Here is a 21,992-nt window from a genome sequence, read left to right as displayed (position 1 = left end):
AAGGATGATGATAGATCTCAATCGAACGGTGGCGGAGAATCCAAGGTCTTAGGGCAGATGATTGTTATATATATATATAGCTTTATGAAAACGACAATGTTTTCACATGTTTCGAAGTCTCAAACTCATTAAGACAATCCCACCACCATGTTCTGTCTGATCTATTAGTATAGTAACCAGCTAATCACAAAAAGATTAGAATTAGTAATTTAACTTATTGTTTCATTTTTAATCTTTTGTTGAGTTTTTTTTTTTTTCTTTTTTTACGCAAACGTGATGTTTCCATGTTAGTATGTTACGTTGTTGTTGATGACTTAATTGATACTATACGCTAATTTCTCGTGGGAGAAGGTAATTAAATCCAGTCAACTTATGAATAACTAGATAACAAATAGGATCATTTACTTTTATTAGAATGTAAATAAAAACAAAATTAGTTAACGAGGTTGATAGATAGTGTGAATTAATAACGTATATGACTCATGACTTTTTCGTGCGATTAAGTTGGTTCGGGTTAATCTAACCAATTAATGCTATCGGACAATTAGTGAATTTTTTTAAAAATATCACAAAATCAAAAGAACCACAAATTTAATACTAGTAAAAATATTACTATTCAAAGTATCACAAATTATAGGAAGCATGGAGTTTCTATAGGGAGTTCATTTCCTATTTAGAATCTAAATCAAAAAAATTGTTAGAAATTTACGATTCTTTTTTTAAAACTTATATATATTTTTTTCAAGAAAATTGATATCGCAAATAAATAAAAACATAATTTATACGGAAATGTAACGTTGATTTTATTATTAATTATATTATTATTCAAAGTATCATAAATAATAGGAAGCACAAAGTTTTGATTAGGAGTTCATTTCCTATTTACTAGAATCTAAATCGAATTCTAATTTTTTTAAAAAAATTTCAGAATCTCGTTTTCATCGTGCTTCCTAAATATTCACTTTTTAAATAACGTTGGTTATAATCCAATCCTAATTTCTAATAGATTGAATTGAAACCTAACTCCAAGTATAAGGCAAGTGATATCGTAAAGCTACTCTCTATCATAAACCAAGTGAATCCATTCAATCCAAGACTTGAAACAAAAACCAAAAATAGAGTGTGGCAAAATTGGTAGATAAAAGAAGAAGACAAAGGGCAAATAAATGAAAGAAAGAAGAAGCACGAGGGAGCTAACTCACGAAGTCTGCGTTGCCTAAATAGATTCCGGAAACACACACAAACACAATATATCCATTTTCCAGATAATAATAATTATTTTTTAAAACTATTTATTTGTTCTTTATTTGGTTTGTTAGTGGATTATCATCTACTTTTATTTCACATGTAGCTGTCCCAGAAAAAAAAAAAATATGTATCTTAATTTTGAACAAAAAAAGTGCCTTTAGTTACAAAATTTACAATTATTATTAATCAATTATATATAATATATCTGGCATTTTCAGTTGGTTTCAATTAAAATCTCCCAACACTGAAACAAAACAACCAAAAATTGAATATGAGAACTCCAAAAATAAATTGAAGTACAACTGTACAAGTAATTTTTTTTCTTTGTTGACCAAATTTATATATAAAACAAAAAAAAGAACAAATAGTAATATAATAATTAAAAAATCATTATAAAAAATTCGATAAATAATAGTTTTTGTTTTAAGAAAATCATTATTAAAAAAATCAGCTAATATTTCTCGTAGAATTGTTTATTAAAGTTTTTTTTTTTTTTTTTTTTCATTTTCTGTTTTCAACCGATTCATCAATATATTCTCTTCTTCCTCCTCTTCTACACAGAGAAGCTTCACAAATCTAACTCTGTCTCTCTCTCAAAGATCGAACCTTTTCGATTTCGTTTACCATCGAAACAATGGCGAAGAACGTTGGGATTTTGGCTATGGATATCTATTTCCCTCCCACCTGTGTTCAACAGGTAATACAACCCAAAAACAACAAAACCCAAGTTTTTTTTTTTTCTCTTTTCGATTTCATCTTTTTATTGCATTGATGATACTCTGTTTCTGATACAGTTTAATTTCATTAAAATCTTCAAACTTTATGTTAATTTTTTCGACAAATATTCAAACTTTGTGTGGTTTTTCAGAATGCTTAATCTCTCTGTCTCTGTTTTGGTTTGTAATGGCGGCGGAGTTTGCTATACGATGAAGACAGATAATGCTCAATTTTTTTTCAAAAAAAATTTGAATTTATCAGACTCGAGATCTTTACAGCTAGGTTTGAGATTTGGTGATATTACTAGCTTGATATGGAGTGATTTAAAGAGTTTTATCCTGAGGTTTCTCATTAAGTCTCTATTGTAAATAAAGTTTGAACCTTTATTTACAATTTTCGTGGTTCTTATTGAGATTGATCTAGAACATTCTGTTAAGAATCTCTTGTTTGCATTCTGATCTTTCAAAAACTGGTGTTAATAATTGCTGATCAATGTGTTATAGGAAGCGTTGGAAGCACATGATGGAGCAAGCAAAGGGAAATACACTATTGGACTTGGCCAAGATTGCTTAGCTTTTTGCACTGAGCTTGAAGATGTCATCTCTATGAGGTATTTGTTTTTTTTTGTTTGTCTGCGTGTATGTAAATAAAAACTCCTGAAAAGACTGAAACTGATCAGTTTCTTGGTTGTGTTTCTTTTAGTTTTAATGCGGTGACATCACTTTTTGACAAGTATAAGATTGACCCGAAGCAGATCGGGCGTCTTGAAGTAGGAAGTGAGACTGTCATTGACAAAAGCAAGTCTATCAAAACCTTCTTGATGCAGCTCTTTGAGGTATTTTATACTTTCTTTGACCTGAGTACCGGTTGAGTTTCTATGTGTATATAGAGAGTAAATGTTTGTCTTTTTTCTTTGGTGGGGAATGAACAGAAATGTGGAAACAGTGATGTTGAAGGTGTTGACTCGACCAATGCTTGCTATGGTGGAACTGCAGCTTTGTTAAATTGTGTCAATTGGGTTGAGAGTAACTCATGGGATGGACGTTATGGCCTCGTCATTTGTACTGACAGCGCGGTATAAACATCGACATAAGACATATCTTTTTATTATTCCTAAGAGAGTCTTTTGCATTAATCTTGACCTGTTTATATCTAAATGCTTTTCAGGTGTATGCAGAAGGACCTGCAAGGCCCACTGGAGGAGCAGCTGCGATTGCTATGTTGATAGGACCTGATGCTCCTATTGTTTTCGAAAGCAAATTGAGAGGAAGCCACATGGCTCATGTCTATGACTTTTACAAGCCTAATCTTGCTAGCGAGTACCCGGTAATCTTTTAATACATAATCTCAATTTCTTTTGGTACAGAGAATCAAATTTCTTATTGCTTTATGGTTTCTTGTGATCTTGTAGGTTGTTGATGGTAAGCTTTCACAGACTTGCTACCTTATGGCTCTTGATTCTTGCTATAAACATTTATGCAACAAGTAAGTGTTTTGTTTTTCATTGTTACAAAAACTCAGTTTCTGTTTTTTTGCTTGTGTTGTTTGTGACTCATTTCAATCCTTTTGGTTTTTATTAGGTTTGAGAAAACTGAGGAAAAAGAGTTCTCCATCAATGATGCTGATTACTTTGTTTTCCATTCTCCATACAATAAAGTAATTTTCTTACTCCTCCAAAATTAGTTTTGTTCTACTTGAATTGTCTCTTACTAGTCTCTACTCCTCTCTGCTATTACAGCTTGTACAGAAAAGCTTTGCTCGTCTCTTGTACAATGACTTCTTGAGAAACGCAAGGTTCTTTACTTATCCAATTGTGTCTTTGGATTAAAAAGTTCTTTACTTATTTGATAGTGAGTAACATCTTTGTTCCTCTATTGCAGCTCCATTGACGAAGCTGCCAAGGAAAAGTTCACCCCTTATTCATCTTTGTCCCTTGACGAGAGTTACCAAAGCCGTGATCTTGAAAAGGTTTTCACTTTTTTCCCCCTTTTCCATTGCTTTTGATACCGAGTTAAAAAAAGCTAAGGAATCTTTGTCTATTTTGTAGGTGTCACAACAACTTGCAAAATCGTTTTATGATGCTAAAGTGCAACCAACGACATTAATACCAAAGGAAGTTGGTAATATGTACACCGCTTCACTTTACGCTGCATTTGCCTCCCTCATCCACAATAAACACAACGATTTGGTAAGAAAAAGAAAACAAAACTTTGCTTACTTCTTGATTATATTGAAATCCTACTTTTGGTTTGAAGTTTTGTTACATATGTTGTTTGGGTTGTTTTATATAGGTGGGAAAGCGGGTGGTTATGTTCTCATATGGAAGTGGTTCAACCGCAACAATGTTCTCATTACGCCTCTGCGAGAATCTGTCCCCTTTCAGCATTTCAAACATCGCATCTGTAATGGATGTGGATGGTAAACTGAAGGCTAGACATGAGGTAACACAAGAAGTTAATAACAGATTTTCAAAGAAATTGAAGTTTTAATTAACATCTTGAATCTTGATCATTAATCTCTGACTCGAGGTTTGTTTTATTATTGCAGTATGCACCAGAGAAATTTGTGGAGACAATGAAGCTAATGGAACATAGGTATGGAGCAAAGGACTTTGTGACAAGCAAGGAGGGTATTATAGAACTTTTGGCTCCGGGAACTTATTATCTGAAAGAGGTTGATTCCTTGTACCGGAGATTCTATGGCAAGAAAGGTGACGATGGATCCATAGCCAATGGACACTGATTCTTGAAAAGGAACAAAATCGTAAAAGTCTACTTGAAAAAATGTTATGTTACTATGCACCATTTTAATCGTTTTATAAGTTTCTTGTTACTTTGATTTTAGGGACTTGTATGCTCTGTTATTTTTCTTTTAATTTACAATATTTGATTTACTTCTCTCATGCAATTGAGAATTTGGAACCTGTTGTTAAGCTATTTCGTCTGCAAATGAAAATTTGGGTAATGATCATATAAATAATTTCTTAATCCATTCTACTATATGGTCCAACCACTTACTCGTGGTCATATTCGATAGCATTTATGGACCTATTAGTAAAGATGGATATCCAACCCAAAACTAATTGGCAATGAGTAGAGGGATCCATGTACTATTTATATTAGTCCCAAATATTGCCAAGTCTCGATGTGGGACAATTCTAAATTTCTAATACACTCCCCTCACGTTCAGGATCGATATCTGAAACGTGAAGTTTGTGGGACTGGACATCCACAAATGTACCCCATAATCGAGATATTGGGCCTTAACCTTGGGCTCTGATACCATGTTAGTAAACATGGATATCCAACCAAAAACCAATTGGCAATGAGTGGAGGGATCCATGTACTATTTATATTAGTCTCAAATATTGTCAAGTCTTGATGTGGGACAATTCTAATAGGACCAAACAATAGCAAGATTTTATGAAATGGTTAAGCTTCGATATCGTTAAACAGCAATTAACAAAGAGGAACTGATCATCACCCATGGATTCCAATGTAATCACAAGTTTTATGATAACAGATGCTTGGCATGAAACACACAAAAGGTCAAGTTTAGTATTTACTGGATCTCTTAACATATTTCTAGTCATAACTTATTTCATTAGTCTAAGAGGTTTTTATAATACTAATTAGTAGTCATGATCTTATCCTAAGCACACAAGAGATTATATAAGTTTTTTTTTTTTGCTTTGAATTACCAAAGATTTAGTTAGCTTTATTTATCCTTGACCGAAAGTAACCGAGTCTAGTCAATAATTTATGTTAGGGCAAAAAATACTAATAACTGCTAAAACGTAATAAGAATTAATCCAAGTCAAACAAAACTTGTTCCGCTGTTTGATCTTCGTGTCAACAACGTGGAGATACAATATAACCTCTATAAATTAATAAACATTATAAATTAATAAATTTTGGTAATTCCAAATCGGAACAGTATAAAAAATAATAAAATTCAATAAGATAATAAAATAATAAAATAATAATTTCTTATATAAAATATGATTTCAATAATATCATAAATTTATAATTATATATATATATGTATTGATATAGTAAAGTATGTTTCTCTTAAACCTCATATTTGTAAAACAATTGTTATGTTGTATTTTCAAACTATAATGATATAAAATATTCTATAACATTTCATAAAACAGCTAAAACTTTTTAAAGTTTTTAATTTTTAAATATGCATCATTTACATTTTGATAGTTTGATAGACTATTAAAATACGATAATTGATATTCTTATTCATAAATTTGAATATTTATGTCATGTGTATAAGTGAATTTGTCTATAATATTTGTAATTCATTATCAATAATATTTTTTAATGATTTCAAATTCAATTCCAATACCATAAAATTTACAACATCCAAAATTTTAATCTTATTTTGCAAAAATTGTCTCAATTCATAATTTTTAAAAATTAAACAATTAAAAATACACCTATAAATTATTAATTATTAATTTATACTATAAAATAATAGATAAATTAATATCACTATAAACTAATGAAATGTCTTGGTCCCAACATTATTAATTTATAGAGGTTTTACCGTATAAAATAATCGTGGGGGCATTTCAAAAATACCTCTTTTGCAATACCATTTTTCAAAAATACATCCTCTTTTAAATTTTACCCAAAAAACCGCTAAGGATTTGCAAATTTTCAAATTTGTGTGTTTTAAATGATGGGACTTTCTCCGCCATATTTCTGATCAGTAAACAAACATCATTGAACACAGAGCAATAATAATCAGAAACAGCAAAAGACTAAAGTGTAAGCTTACAAATATATACATACACAAATTACCTTTATATGTGTGTAAATTATATATATATATATTATAAATACAGTATATATACCCTTTTAAAATCCTTTTAAAAACCTTGTAAACTTTTTAAAAACCTTGTAAGAACATTTTAAAATGTTTTAAAACTTTATAAATATTTGGATCGAGTTTAGAGGTAGTAGTTATTATCTAGAAGTGCCTTGTGAAACATATAAAACTTTACAATTTTTCATATTTAAAAAGGGGTATTTTTGAAAATGGATGGATTAAAGGGGTATTTTTGAAAAGGGGTACCAAAAGGGGTATTTCTCAAAAATTCTCAATAAGCATTAGTACCAGAGGTGTACATATTTCATCAAGAAGGTTTTTTTGATGCAACTCTTTTGACGTATTACATTAATTTGTTTTCCATTAGTTAATATTAACGAAACTTAAACGAACTAATTTGTTTTTTTTTAAAGATATCTAAACCCTTTCTCTTTCAACCAAATCAATGAATAGACAAACTGCACATAATACTTTGCCTAACTATGAAAAAATATGGTCAGCTATCTGATGAATATTTCGGTATTGTGAAATAGATAAAAGCCAATATCCGCTTATAGAGTATAGATAATCAAAAATCAGAAAGTTCTCCATATTAATATTTATGATTTATTTAATAGTTTTTATAGTTCTGTAATATTTGGCATATTTTCTTCTGTTTTGAACCCTCAAAAATTCTAAATTTATGTTATTTCCCTCAATTTTTTGTGTTGTTTTCTACTTTATTATGTTTTGATACCATTACATAAATGATTTTACAGATTTTTTTTTGTTTATTTGACACTTAAATATTAAATTTCTTCTGTAATTTTTTTAATGTATTTTTATTTTATTTTTTAAAAAAATTATAATTATTTCCATTTACATTTTGACCCCGGTAAAAATTATTTTTAGATCTGCCACTGAATGAATGTATGAATGAAAGGATAAGCTTGTTAAAAGGATGGTCCTTTCTAGCTAAGTATAAGTAAATACTTTGGATGCAGGTCTAGCTCTTATACTCAATCATACGCATTGGATTATGAAAGTTTTTTATCCCACCAACCCTAACCAAGCTAGTTTTTTATTTAGTTTTTTTTGTATATTTAGTTGATTTACTTTTGTAGTAATAAAGGTCGAGACCAAGACTGAGATATAGATATTGAAATCTTAAATCATTTTTATTCTTTGTATATGCTTTTGTAGACAACTAGCTTTTAACCCGCAGTACCGCAAGATTTTGTTTTTTGCATATTTTATAATTTACTAAAAACATCATGTTGGATCAAATATATATATATATATATATATTTAATGATTTTTATAATAATATTGAGATATTTGTAATTTTATTTGCTTTATTTATTTAAAAATTATTATATTCAGTTGGAATTTAATTAATCAAATTCTTTTATTTTAGAATTTAATCAATCAAAATTTGTTGTCGTGAAAGTAAACATCTGTTAATATGTATAATACTTTGAAGTTTATATAATATTATTTAAATTTTATCCACCAATTTGAAATTAGTTGATTTCGCCTAGAACCTCTTAGCTATTAAAAAAAATTGAAAAAAAAAAGTATATGAGTGTGAGGCTTAGTGTTGGTTTTAACTCTTTTAATATAAAATTAAGTTTTAATATATTTTGTTTTGTGCTTTTAGACCAACCCGCAAAACTAAATAAATGTACTAATATTAACCCTAACATCACATACTTGTGATTTTTTTCAGTCTAGGTTTAGACCCGTGGATAAGTAAAACTTTCCATAAAGTACTGTTGCTTATTTAGTATTGTGCGTATGACTAAATTTATTTATTTATTTAGTTAGCAACATTGTTGATATTACTCATATATGACTAAATTTGATGTACTCAGTATTTAAATTGTGTAACACGACATCCCCCTTTATAATAAAACGGAAGTACACAACATTGTTTTGTAGACTATATAATTTTAATACGTTGGTTACAAATAGGTTATACATTAACATAGATTAATTGGTTACAAATAGGTTATACCGAAAATCTTAAAGAAAATATTCTAAAGAATCATATCATCTAACTTACCATATTGATTTCCTTTATTAAATTATTCATCAAATAAAATCTTTTGATATCTAACTTAACATATTAATTTGTTTATTATCATTATATCACCTCTCATTTATATATATGAGTCTATTTGTGAAACAAATAAAATATCATATTATTAATTATAATTAAAAAATAGTTTTATTTACTGATATACCATAAGTTGAATTTTTTTAAAAAAATATAAATGGTTCAATCTATAAAATATTCAAGCTTTAGTAATATTATTCTTTAAAAATAATATCTATTGAATTGAAAATTTTACTGATTTAATGGGTCGAAATTTGAATATTTAAATTCAAATTTACAAAATAATGTCTTATAATGACATTCAAATCATGATGTAAAATATACATTGTTGAAATAATTTCACATATATAAACTAATACAACATATTAAAAATTTTATTTTAAAATATGAAATATACAAAATTTTGTATAAAATAAAATTTAACAATTGTTATAGCACGGGTATTTATCTAGAATCATTAACAATATAAAACTTACAAAATATGTGTCTTTTTCAAACGATCATATTTAGCATATGATTTTATTGCATAATGTTTTATCCAAATTTTTTTTTAAAAACAATCACATAAATTATATTTTATACAAAAATTACAATATAATAAAATTAATTTAAAACGGTGCTCTAACACGGGTCTTAATCTAGTATATTTGTATTTGACGTCATTACTCTGTAAATGACACATCTTTTTTAGTCAAAAAAACATACGTCATTTGTGGAGGTTAAAACAAAATACATATAAAATCATACATTGTTTGTTTATTTTCTGTTTTTTATCCATGACATCAATGGCTCAATCCATTTTAAACAACTTATAAAAACAAAACATATATGATGGAAAATCATTTAGTATTTTGCAAAATCTTTGGAAATAAATTTGCCAAACAACTTATGGAAAATCGACATTGAAAAAGATAAGAAATTATAGTTTCATTTTTAAAAAAACTTGTAATTAAAAAGGAAAATAGAAATTGATTTTGTTCAGATATTTTAAGAAAATATGTATACCCGATTATTGCTTAATTATTTTGATTATTATTATTTTTTAATTCTTAATTACAATGCGTGAGATGTAAATATTTCTCAATTTCAAGCCTTTTTTGCCAAAACTGCTACAAAAATGTTAATATAGATAGATACCAATATGTTGTAAGGTTACCCATTTTTAGATTATATATGAATTAAGGATTTTCTATTCAAATTAATTATGTTTCTCGTTTAATACATGGTCTCAGCTTATTTGGAAAACTACTTGCTATAGGATAAAACTGAGGTATTAAAGTAACTTCAGGGGAAGAGGAAGATTACGTGAGTTGCATGGAAAAAACTGTGCAAATCAAAAGCTGAGAGTGGTTTGGGATTCAAAGACCTAGCGGATTTCAATCAGGCATTGCTAACTAAGCAGGCGTGGCGCTTACTAAATAATCCAGAATCTCTGGTGGCAAGGTTCTATAAAAGTAAATACTTCAGGAGAACGTCTATATTGGAATGTGGTGTGGGGTCGATACCTTCATACGCGTGGAGAAGCATAATACTTGGTAGGGATTTACTGAAGTCAGGGTTGATGAAGAGTATTCGTGTGGTTGGATAAGTGGATTTTAGACACTCATCCGCGTGCTCCTTATCGCCTACAAACAATCTTTACGGTTAACTTACGAGTGTCAGATCTTCGGGAACCAGGACGGCCACAGTGGGATAGAGGGAAAGTGCAAACCTTGTTTCCATCCGATGATGCGAAACTGATATTGTCTATGGCTGTGAAAGAGGGTCATCGTGATCGGTATATCTGGCCTTATACTAAAACTGGATCTTATTCAGTCAAGAGTAAGTATTGGCTTTTACAGACTTTGCCATCAAGATATGAACCACGCAACGTTGGCAAGAATAAACAAAACGAGCTTAAGGCTAAGGTATGGAAAGTGAAGACTGTTCCGAAAATTAAAACTTTTTTGTGGAGAATGTTATCTGGTGCCTTAGCGGTCTCTGAGCGTTTAGCATCAAGAGGCTGTAGTGGAGATACGAGTTGCTTGAGATGTGGGGCTCAGTCGGAAACAATTTGTCATACTCTGTTCGCCTGTCCAGTGGCGCGACAAGCCTTTGCCTTGGCAAACATTCCTGTACCAAATCGTGGTTTTTCTGATGAGGAAGTGGAGAAGAATTGGGAACAGTTGCTGTGCATAATACAAGATGATAAGATTCCTATCTTGGTAAGCTCTGTTATTCCATGGTTGTTATGGGGGATTTGGAAACACCGCAACGCTTTACTCTTTTAAGGAAAACAAGGGGATATACGAGAGTTGGTTAGTAAGGCACAAGAGGATTCTTATCAGTGGCAAGCTGTCCAGACTATGTCTGCGAGTGCAGACCGTCTCTGCAGTAACAAACAGGGATCCATCAAGGTAAAATGGTGTACACCCATTACGGGTTTTGTTAAATGTAACATTGGATCCTCTTGGTGTAGTAATTCTAGAGTATCGGGTGGAGCTTGGATTGCGCGAGATGAGCATGGACAAGTCCTCTACCATGCGCGAGCCGCGCTTCCAGCCTCTGAATCTCGATTTATAGCGGTTCTGCAATGCATACTATGGTCTCTTGAAGCTCTAGTCATTCTCCAGGTCCATAAAGTGGAAGTGGATTTGGATAATGCTTTGGTAGTTGAGGCAATTAACAACCCTACATTATGGCCCCGATTTAGTTTATTGTTGTGTAGCATTCATGAGCTTCTTTCAAAATTTTCGTCATGGAGAGCGTACACAGTAGCAATGGCTGCAAACTCAGTTGCTTTGGCGATCGCAAAGAGTGTTACAAGAGGTGGGCGATATCAGTCTTATCTATCACTTGGAGGGCCTTCAAGATCAAGTGAGGCTTGAGACGTGTTAGTTGATTTTTAACTTTCGTTTCTGTTTGATTTCTTATTTGTTCAAACTTTTATCTGGTTTTATCAGACGACAAAAAAAAAAAGTAACTTCAGGGTTGTTTTTTTCCTTTTTTGTCATCTGATAGAAACCAAAAAAAAATCTTGTGAAAAAACTAAGAACAACAATAAACACCAACAACATTATTCCTCAACATTATTTGTTGGTGCGGGATTTAGCACCCCCGACATACCAAACTAAACCAGAAAGACAATTTGGTTATTTAACCGGAAATCCGGTTAAGAACTCAATTAGGTCATTTAAGCCCAATTCGGACGGAGGAAGCCCAACCTCGAAGAAGAAGAACCGACTTCCACTTCGCCAGGCGGCCGAACTCAATTACTTTACTGAATTTGTTTTCCCCCATAAACAAATTCATTGTGGAAACCTAGTTTCTACAATTGGCGCCGTCTGTGGGGACAAGTATCATGGTTATTCGTCAAAGACAAAGCTGAGTACATAAAGACAAAGCTGATCGCTTTTCTACAATCTCGGTCTTCCACATTCGCCTGGTCAACGAAGGACATGATCGGAATAAATCCCGATGTTATCTGCCACAAGCTCAACATCGATCCCACGTTCAAACCAATCAGGCAGAAACGCCGACGCATGGGTCCAGATCGGTCCAAAGCAGTTCAGGATGAAGTCGAGCGGCTGCTCAAAGCTGACCAGATAATGGAGGTCTTGTACCTTGACTGGCTGGCCAATCCAGTCGTGGTTAAAAAGAAGAACGGTAAATGGAGAGTATGCGTGGATTTCACTGATCTCAACAAAGCATGCCCTAAGGATAGCTTTCCTTTGCCACACATAGACCGTCTCGTCGAAGCCACAGCCGGAAACCAACTGCTCTCGTTCATGGATGCCTTCTCAGGTTACAACCAGATCGCCATTAGTTCGACTGACCGCGAAAAAACGGCATTCATTACAGATAGGGGGAATTATTGTTATAAGGTAATGCCGTTCGGACTGAAGAACGCTGGAGCAACCTACCAACGGCTAGTGAACATGATGTTCGCTAGTTTGCTTGAAAAAACCATGGAAGTCTATATCAACGATATGCTGGTCAAATCTTTGATCGCAGAGCAGCACGTCGAGCATCTCGCCGAATGTTTCGACATCTTGGATCATTTCCGGATGAAACTGAATCCAACGAAGTGTACATTCGGAGTTACTTCAGGAGAATTCTTGGGGTATATCGTCACTGAACGGGGGATAGAAGCAAACCCTAAACAGATCGAAGCCATACTAGGACTGCCATCGCCGACCAACAAGCAAGAAGTGCAACGCCTGACCGGCCGCATCGCAGCTCTAAATCGCTTCATCGCTCGATCAACAGATAAATGCCTCCCTTTCTCCCAACTCCTCCGCGAAAATAAGGATTTTCACTGGGACGAGGAATGCGAGATCGCCTTCCGGCAATTGAAGGAGTATTTGACTTTCCACCCAATATTAGTCAAACCAGAAGACGGCGAAACGCTGTACCTCTACGTCTCGGTCTCCAGTTCGGCTGTCAGCGGCTTGTTAGTTCGAGACGACCGCGGGGATCAAAAACCTATCTTCTACACGAGTAAAGCACTCAACGACGCGGAATCACGACCCTATTTCCAGTCATATTCCATCGTCGTGTTTACCGATCAGCCACTCCGAACTGTCCTCCATAGCCCCCTCCAATCCGGACGCATGGCGAAATGGGCAGTCGAGCTAAGCAAGTATGACATCGAATACCGCTCTCGTCCAAGCTTGAAGTCGCAAGTCCTGGCCGACTTCATCACCGAGCTATCTTCTGACCTCGGCGACCCCACTCCTAAGGAAGAGCATTGGACAATGTTCGTCGATGATTCGTCGACGAATGAAGGATCCGGAGTGGGACTCATTCTCCGGTCCCCAACCGGTGAAATTCTCGAGCAAGCATTAAAGCTCAACTTCAAAGCATCAAATAATGAAACGGAGTACGAGGCCGTCCTTGCGGGGCTTCGGTTAGCACGAGGACTCGGAGTGACACATTTGCAAGTCTTCTGTGACTCCCAACTCGTAGTCAGCCAATTCAGCGGAGAGTTCGACGCCAAAAATAAGCGAATGGGAGTGTATCGGCAGTTGGTTCGAACAATGTCCGGGGAATTCACATCTTTTTCTCTGACGAAGGTCCCACAGAACGAAAACGCGTCAGCCGACGCCCTCGCAGCTTTGGCGAACCGCTCCGACCCTGATTTGCGGCGCACCATCCCGATCAAATGCATCGACGCTCCTAGCATCGACCCCGACAGTCAGATAGCTGTAATCAACAATGACTCAGTTCCAATGGAGGTCAACGAGCCAATAGAGGACCTGACGGACGTCACAAAGCCTCCGGACGACTGGCAAATTGAGATATAAATCTATATCTCCGAAGGCGACGTCCCACCAGACCGATGGGCAGCTCGACGCTTAAAGGCCCGAAGTGCCAGATACATCCTCTTGGACGGGGAATTATTTCGCCGAAGTGCGTCAGGAGTGTTCCTTACCTGCGTCACTCGGGACGAGGCTGAACGAATCATGATGGAGGTGCACGAAGGCGAAGGTGGCAACCATTCTGGCGGACGCGCACTCGCCCTCAAAATCAAAAAGGATGGACACTATTGGCCTACCATGATGGCCGACTGCGAAGCCTTCGCGGCATAATGCGAAGCCTGTCAGCGCCATGGACCAATGCGGCATGTCCCGCCCGAACTGCTGAAAACCGTGACAGCTCCATATCCTTTCATGCGCTGGGCCATGGACGCTATAGGTCCTCTGTCGGCATCAAAATCCAAGAAATACGTCCTGCTGCTGACCGATTACTTCACCAAATGGGTCGAAGAAGAGTCCTTCACAAGGATCCAATCCTTAGACGTAACCAATTTCATATGGAAGAACATCATATGTTGTCACGGACTTCCATACGAGATTGTCACCGATAACGACACACAATTCACCTCGATGATCACCAGACGTTTCCTGACGAAGTGGCAAATGCGCCTCAGCACTTCGACAACCCGATACCCGCAAAGAAATGGACAAGCTGAGGCCACTAATCAGTCGATCGTCTAAGGACTTAAAAAACGACTCGGTCGAAGGAAGGGGGCATGGACAGACCACCTCAATGGCGTATTGTGGTCCTATCGCACAACCCCGCGGCAGAGTACGGGACAATCCCCTTTCTCCCTCGCGTACGGTCTCGAAGCACTCGCCCCAACCGAGGCAGGAGTCCCGATACTCCGACGTACCTTGATGGTCGACAATCCCGAACTTAATGACATGATGCTGATTGACCACAACGATCTTGCCGAAGAACTGCGTGATCAAGCTCTAGTCCAAGTGCAACACTACCAAGACGCAGCGGCTCGGTATTATAACAAGACTGTTCGTCAGCGGCGTTTCAACGAAGGCGATCTGGTTCTACGGGAAGTTTTCGAGAACACCAAAGAAGTTAGCGCCGGTAAACTCGGCGCTCGGTGGGAGGGTCCGTACCTCGTATCCAGGGCAGTTCGCCCGGGCGTCTACGAACTCATAACCATGGTCGGAGAACGGATCAAAAACTCGTGGAATGCAGCCCACTTGAAGCGTTATTACTGCTAAGTCGTCGTCACGACCCTAACTAGGAGTTTTCGGGAATCCGAACTCCATTCATCTTTCCTTTGTAATACGAACTACGGTTGGCTTGATCCCCGTTTTGGGGTACGTAGGCAATTCCTTGTCTTTTCAAGATTAAGTGAATGCAGCTAAGATATTAATAAAGTCTTTTCCCGGCCGAATACACTTAGATCGGCAGTACGCCAAATTCCGCGATACTAGTTTCATTGTTTCATAAGACTTCGCTGAAAGTCATTTGGATTAATTTCCATTACACTTCGTCTACAAGCATTATTTCAAATGCAAATAGAGAACTTCCATTGCCTAATTCGGATAATTCGAATGAGCAAATTGATACAACCAAGTCTTGATCAATCCCCATTACATTCTTTGGAGATTTGACCGATTAATAGATAAAAAAAAAAGAGAAAAGAGACGCAAAGAAAAAAAAAAAAAAGACCGCCCGTTTTCGGAGCACGGCACGAGGCCCACCATTACCGTTCTGGATGGTCCTGTAGCCGAAGTGGAGGATGTGGACCAGACAAATCGTCCTCCAATGGTTCCTCCACCTCCATCTTGATCAGTTCGGCTCGCCAAAACCGGCGTGCCTGCCTTAAGGCCTCGAGTCTTTCTGCAGAGACTTTAAAGCCACTAGACACCAAATCTTCCAAGAAGGTGCACGGGCCCTCGACCATATGCCTTTTGCGAAAGATTGGGCCAGCCGATTCGAAAAAATTGGAATATCGCCTAAACCTTTCCAGGGAAGCCCGCTAGGCCCAGATGTCCGTGATAAACGGGTGTGCGGTATCCTCCAGGGGTTGGCAGTCGGCCTCAAGTAGGACAGGCACCTCCATGCGCGCAACCTGTTCCTGGCACGCCACACGCGCGGTAGGCAGCCGAGTCATACGCCACTTCGCCAAGAAGAAAGCTTCGGCGATCATCTCGTTCAGGACCCAAACAGTCCCATCCAAGCGGTAAAACCGACAGATCTCAGCGAGCCTAAGACGTCTCGCCGTAAGATGAGCCCCCAACCTATAGCGGCGAGCTCGGTACCGTCGGAGCTCCTGGCATATAAGACTCCCCTCCGCACCAGTCATATCGACGAAGGGGACAGGTGCACGAACCAAAAACGTCCGAAGCAGCTATTCTTTCCCGGGCCTGTCTTAGCCATCCGGATCGAGTAGTTACCATTCTTCTTTTTTCTTGAAATTGTGTAAGTTGGAATGTTTCTTTTTCCCAACACTCAACTCTATTTTTCCAGCAAGTCAATAGTCCTTTTCCTTTTTGCCTTGAGTATGGCAATTTCGGATTCCAAAGTCCTCAGCTGGCGGTCAATCCTACCTTTTCCATATGAAAGTACTGAAGATCGTGGCTCAGTTCTTGATGTGTGCCTTCGATCTGCATACGCGAAGTCAACGCCGGATTAGTTTGGAGCGGACATTACTGGATGTCTCGCGATAAAAGAAAAACAAAAATAGAATGACAGTTACCTGACGAAAGAAGGTGTCGGCTTCAGCAAGTTTGGCATCATTAGCACGCCTGTTAATAGAAAACGGCATCACGTTTCCTGGAATGAAGTCACCAATCAGGGTAGGATCCATGTGTGTCGGCTTCTGATCCGCTTCCTTTCGGCACTCGTTGCAGTACGCAACCAGGCATGGCGGCAGGGCTGCTATCCTCTCAAATCCGTTCTCGATCCAATCTTTTGGGTTGGATTCGAGCATCTCAAGTTTGAGCAGCAATTCGCGTTGCACTTGTTCTGATGCGGCGAGCCGATCGCGATACTCCGTGTGACGGTATTCCACCTGATGGAGAAATTCTTCCAAGTCACGCATTTCTTCCGGTTTGACGCGGAACATCAGCATCCAAGGAGCTCGGATGTTCGGGTAGTAGGCCATCCCCCTTTTGATAGCTTCGGCGTTCGAGAACGTCGGGACATCATTCCCGACTAGAGGGGATTCCACGCTGCTAATAGAGTTCGACATCGCTTTGATTGAAAGTTTTTTGCAAGTTGTTTAGTTCGGAGACAGCGCCGGTTGATTTATATGAATATTGGGAGGTGAAATCCTTTCCAAATTTCCATATTCCGTGCAAAATGGAAAAGATGCAATTCCTCGAAATTGTCAATTTTCTTTTTCTGGTAATCTTCTCTTGTTCGACTAGATCTTCCAAGGGGCGAATCTTCTCTTGTTCGACTAGATGATCCTTGATCTTATCCAATCGAGTCTGCGCTTTCTTCGCTGTTCGCTCCACCTTCTCCAAACGATCCCGCCGAAGTCTTTTAAATTCAAAGTCGACTTAGATTTTCAACTCGTCACATGCTCCCTGCAGTTCGGATTTCTCTTCTTCGAGAGTAAGCGCTCGGGAATTCAGTTCGCCAATCCTCAGTTCGGATTTAGCGATGATACCATCCTTTTCGGCGATAAGAGCTTCAAGCTCCTTGATCCTCTTGTTTTTAGCTTCGCTGGCGACTCGGATTTGTTCCGCGCATTTCTACACCTTTTCGAGCTCAAATCCAGACTTCTTATCGGTTTTGGCTCGCCTATCGTACAACTGAGTCAGCGTATTCATCCTGGCGGCAGTCTGTGGATTCAAAGAACATATGTCAGTTTTGCCCGCACAAAGTTTGAACAAGTTAAAGAAAATAATAAGGCAAACCATTAAGTGGGATTCGGCGACGTCAAGGAACGCTTGTTTGAACTCCAGTTCGTCCACTGACGGAAGGATTCGACTGGAGATCTTCAAGGTTCGGAAGAGTTCGCCTCAAGCATCGCGATTTGTGACCAGAGGGGTATCACCGAAATACTCGAAGGCAAACCGATTTGTTTTGTCATTCTCTCTTGCCATGTGAAATCCTTTCCAAATTTCCATATTCCGTGCAAAATGGAAAAGATGCAATTCCTCGAAATTGTCAATTTTCTTTTTCTGGTAAAAAGGGAAAATTCCGGCCAAGAAGTTCCAAAAGGGAGAATGGGCCGAACAAGTCGGCAATGTTTTACAAGGGTATTCAAACCCATACTTAATAGAGTTTGCAACAAAAACAAAAAATGAAAGTTAAGCATCCAAGGCACCGGTCAGATCAGCCTGGAAGCTCTCGGCATTGGAGCCATACGGATGGTAGACGGAGTCCGGAGCCATCGTTCCGGGGTGAAGAAGTCCATAACCGAGCTGATCCGGGGACATGACGAGGTCATTTTCATTCAGTTCGAGGACATCAATCGCTTTGATAGTTTCCTCGGCTTTGGCCTTGTTTTTATCAATCTCTGCGATTCGCTCCTCGGGAATGACGGCCCCCTTTTCAATCAGATATTGCACAGTTTCCTGTACTCCGGTATCCTGGTTTAATAGATCTTCCAAGGGGTGAATCTTCTCTTGTTCGACTAGATAAGCCTTGATCTTATCCAATCCAGTCTGCGTTTTCTTCGCTGTTCGCTCCACCTTCTCCAAACGATCCCGCCGAAGTCTTTTAACATCAAAGTCGAGTTGGATTTTCAACTCGTCACATGCTCCCTACAGTTCGGATTTCTCTTCTTCGAGAGTAAGCGCTCGGGAATTCAGTTCGCCAATCCTCAGTTCGGATTTAGCGATGATACCATCCTTTTCGGCGATAAGAGCTTCGAGCTCCTTGATCGTCTTGTCTTTAGCTTCGCTGGCGACTCGGATTTGTTCCGCGTATTCCTTTACCTTTTTGAGCTCAAATCCAGACTTCTTATCGGTTTTGGCTCGCCTATCGTACAACTGAGTCAGCGTATTCATCCTGGCGGCAGTCTGTGGATTCAAAGAACATACGTCAGTTTTGCCCGCACAAAGTTTGAACAAGTTAAAGAAAATAATAAGGCAAACCATTAAGTGGGATTCGGCGACGTCAAGGAACGCTTGTTTGAACTCCAGTTCGTCCACTGATGGAAGGATTCGCCTGAAGCATCGCGATTTGTGACCAGAGGGGTATCACCGAAATACTCGAAGGCAAACCGATCTGTTTTGTCATTCTCTCTTGCCAGGTGGAATCGGTAGGCAGATTCCAGTCCGGCGTCTTAAGCCGAGCGTTTGCGGTTTACTACCAACTGCGGCTCAGCGACTGAGTCATCTCCGATCTGCTTCTTCTTTTTCTGCTTCCTCTTCTTCTTTTTCGATCCAGCTCTAAGCTGAGGGACATCCTGTTCATCGTTTGGAGGATCGGCATTCCCTAAAGCTAGGGGAAGGGTATCGTCTTTCGCAACGTCGACTATGTCGACATTTTCTTCAGGGGCCCGAGTAAGATCGACGACGGTCCGATCCTGAACAGGATCGACGTCAGTCCGGTCCCGAGGAGGATCGATATCGGCTTTGATGGCAGCCTGAGTTTCCCGGCGAATGATCTGGAGACTGTCGGATTCAACAACACGTGACCCGGCTGGCTCTGCAGTTCGTCCCAGCGAACTCGCGAAACTTGGGAATGTTGTCATGGGTTTGCCCATCGCTGTTTCAACACGGATACGAGTAATAAATTCCCACCGACGATTGTTCCGGATAGTAGAGCGTTCCAGATGGGATGATAGTCTGGAGCTAGACGCGTTGCGCAAAATGGACGATCTGGAAGCAAGACACGAAAAAGTTAAAACTGGTCAGAGGTGCCGAAGTCGTACTGGAAATATAAAATCTACCAGGATTTTCATTCCACACTCTCCGATGGAAACCCAATGGATTAACGAGTGAGTACTTATCGACGCGGACGTAGAAGTAGTGGTTCGTCCACTTCTTGAATTTGGAAACTCTTTTACCAACAAGGAAATTGTGCGCCGGCCTCATATTCACTTCCCAGCGATGCAGATTCTTTGATAACTTAAAATTGGATAGTTGCTCAAAGCATTGAACTCCGATGTTGACTCCGACTTCGGATGCTATGGTAAGGGTAGCCATAAAGTTACAAATGGCTCCGGGGACAAACTGGTAGATCGCTATCCTGCGTCTTTGGGCGTAGAGTGATATTAACGCTGGGATTGGGAATAAGAGGCGACATTCAGTAAAATAACCCTCGTACAAGCATATGTACCCTTCCGGGGGGTTCCAGGGGCGCTGGTCAGCTCGAGGAATCAAAATTGTGACGTTGCTGTTAAATACACCACATGCGTTCAGCATATCGTTCACGGTTTTGATCGAACTCAAACTCTTGTCGCCTCCAATTCGTCCTTCATGGTCTAACAAAGGATTGATGCCTTCGATCAAGATTCCTAAAGGTGCGAACCGATCTTCTTCCTGTGATAACATATCTTGAGTCAGTTCGTCACTCCCGTCTTCATGGCGAACTAGTAGAGAAGTCTGTGACGATGAGGCTCCAGCTGAGCAGCGAGTTAGAAATAGTGGGATTTCGGAGCCCGATCTACTAGATTCTCCGATCTGCGCAATGCGTCCGGAGGTGCGACGAATTAATCGTCCGCTTTCGCTTTCCAGCGAAAAAGAAGGATCCGAAGTGCCGACCATAATGTGAGTTCGGGGAGTGCGGAAGAAAAATGGAGATAAATAAATAAAAAGAAGAGAGTTCGGAGCAGATTACCTTTCACTGTTGGCAGAAAATGAGAAATGACGAAGAGAGGGGGCGTACTTATAGAGTCGAATGGGCGGCAATCCTATGAAAAGTAATTATGACCTACGCGACTCTTCGATTTCCGACCTAGCAGATGTGACGCAAACGACACGTGTCGTCCGGACGATTCACAGTGATATGACGCGGAAATCCGGGTAAAATCAAATAATTTTTTATGGTTTAGATCGGATATTCTCTTTTCCATAGTTCAAAATATTTGAATTGAATTTCGAATATTCAGAACTGGGGGGGGACTAATTGTTGGTGCGGGATTTAGCACCCCCGACATACCGAACTAAACCAGAAAGACAATTTGGTTATTTAACCGAAAATCCGGTTAAGAACTCAATTAGGTCATTTAAGCCCAATTCGGAAGGAGGAAGCCCAGCCTCGAAGGAGAAGAACCGACTTCCACTTCGCCCGGCGGCCGACTCAAGAGACAAAGCAACTTTCCTTATTTCAGTTCGTCTCATAAGGAAAGTTAATATATTATGCGATCTATGAATATGTATAAATGGGGAGAGATTTCTCCATTGTAAGCCATCGATTATTGAATACAATTATTCAGTTCTGTTCTTGTTCTTAGCAATCTAAACCCTAATTATTCGAGATCAATTCCCTTTCTTCTAATTTCAAAGCTTAGATCGGTTTTCTAGAGAGATTACTTTACTGAATTTGTTTTCCCCCATAAACAAATTCATTGTGGAAACCTAGTTTCTACATTATTCTATCACATGACAGAAAAAAAAAAAGTAACTTCAGAATCAGGGTTGTTGACGAAAATTTAGGTAATGATTGAAATATTATAATGGTATATTTTTCAATGTGCTGAATGATGTGATAAATCCCTGACAGACGATGATAGGAAGAGAGACTTGAGTTTCCTAGCTAACATTTTTGAATTGATATATGCTCTCTGCTTCATTATGGTTTCTTGTTAATGGGTGAGGTACGAAGGGCTAGTACAAGTTCTAGTATCAGTGACGAACTTTATGCAATTCATATGGATCAATAATATAAATAT

At 38.0% G+C, this 21,992-nt stretch overlaps 2 protein-coding genes across 2 annotated transcripts; both read left to right on the top strand.

Moving 5' to 3' along the window:
- Window positions 1–1,504: 1,504 nt before the first annotated feature.
- LOC104707476 (hydroxymethylglutaryl-CoA synthase) lies at window positions 1,505–4,858 on the top strand. Its single transcript, XM_010423834.3, has 12 exons — window positions 1,505–1,945; window positions 2,469–2,575; window positions 2,668–2,800; window positions 2,897–3,040; window positions 3,133–3,291; window positions 3,377–3,450; window positions 3,546–3,621; window positions 3,704–3,759; window positions 3,846–3,933; window positions 4,013–4,153; window positions 4,257–4,406; window positions 4,513–4,858. The coding sequence occupies exons 1-12, from the start codon at window positions 1,883–1,885 to the stop codon at window positions 4,705–4,707; spliced, it is 1,386 nt and encodes a 461-aa protein (XP_010422136.2). The 5' UTR covers window positions 1,505–1,882; the 3' UTR covers window positions 4,708–4,858.
- A 5,795-nt stretch (window positions 4,859–10,653) lies between these two features.
- LOC147940280 (uncharacterized) lies at window positions 10,654–11,772 on the top strand. Its single transcript, XM_087461238.1, has 2 exons — window positions 10,654–11,129; window positions 11,364–11,772. Exons 1-2 carry the CDS (start codon window positions 10,654–10,656, stop codon window positions 11,770–11,772), a joined length of 885 nt encoding a protein of 294 aa, XP_087317364.1.
- Window positions 11,773–21,992: the final 10,220 nt, after the last annotated feature.

Source organism: Camelina sativa, chromosome 8 (genome assembly GCF_030686135.1).
Source record: "Camelina sativa cultivar CO46 ecotype springtype chromosome 8, ASM3068613v1".
Lineage (NCBI taxonomy): Eukaryota > Viridiplantae > Streptophyta > Magnoliopsida > Brassicales > Brassicaceae > Camelina > Camelina sativa.
The sequence above is the reverse complement of the archived record's forward strand: the minus strand, read 5'-3'. Positions and strand labels throughout refer to the sequence as shown.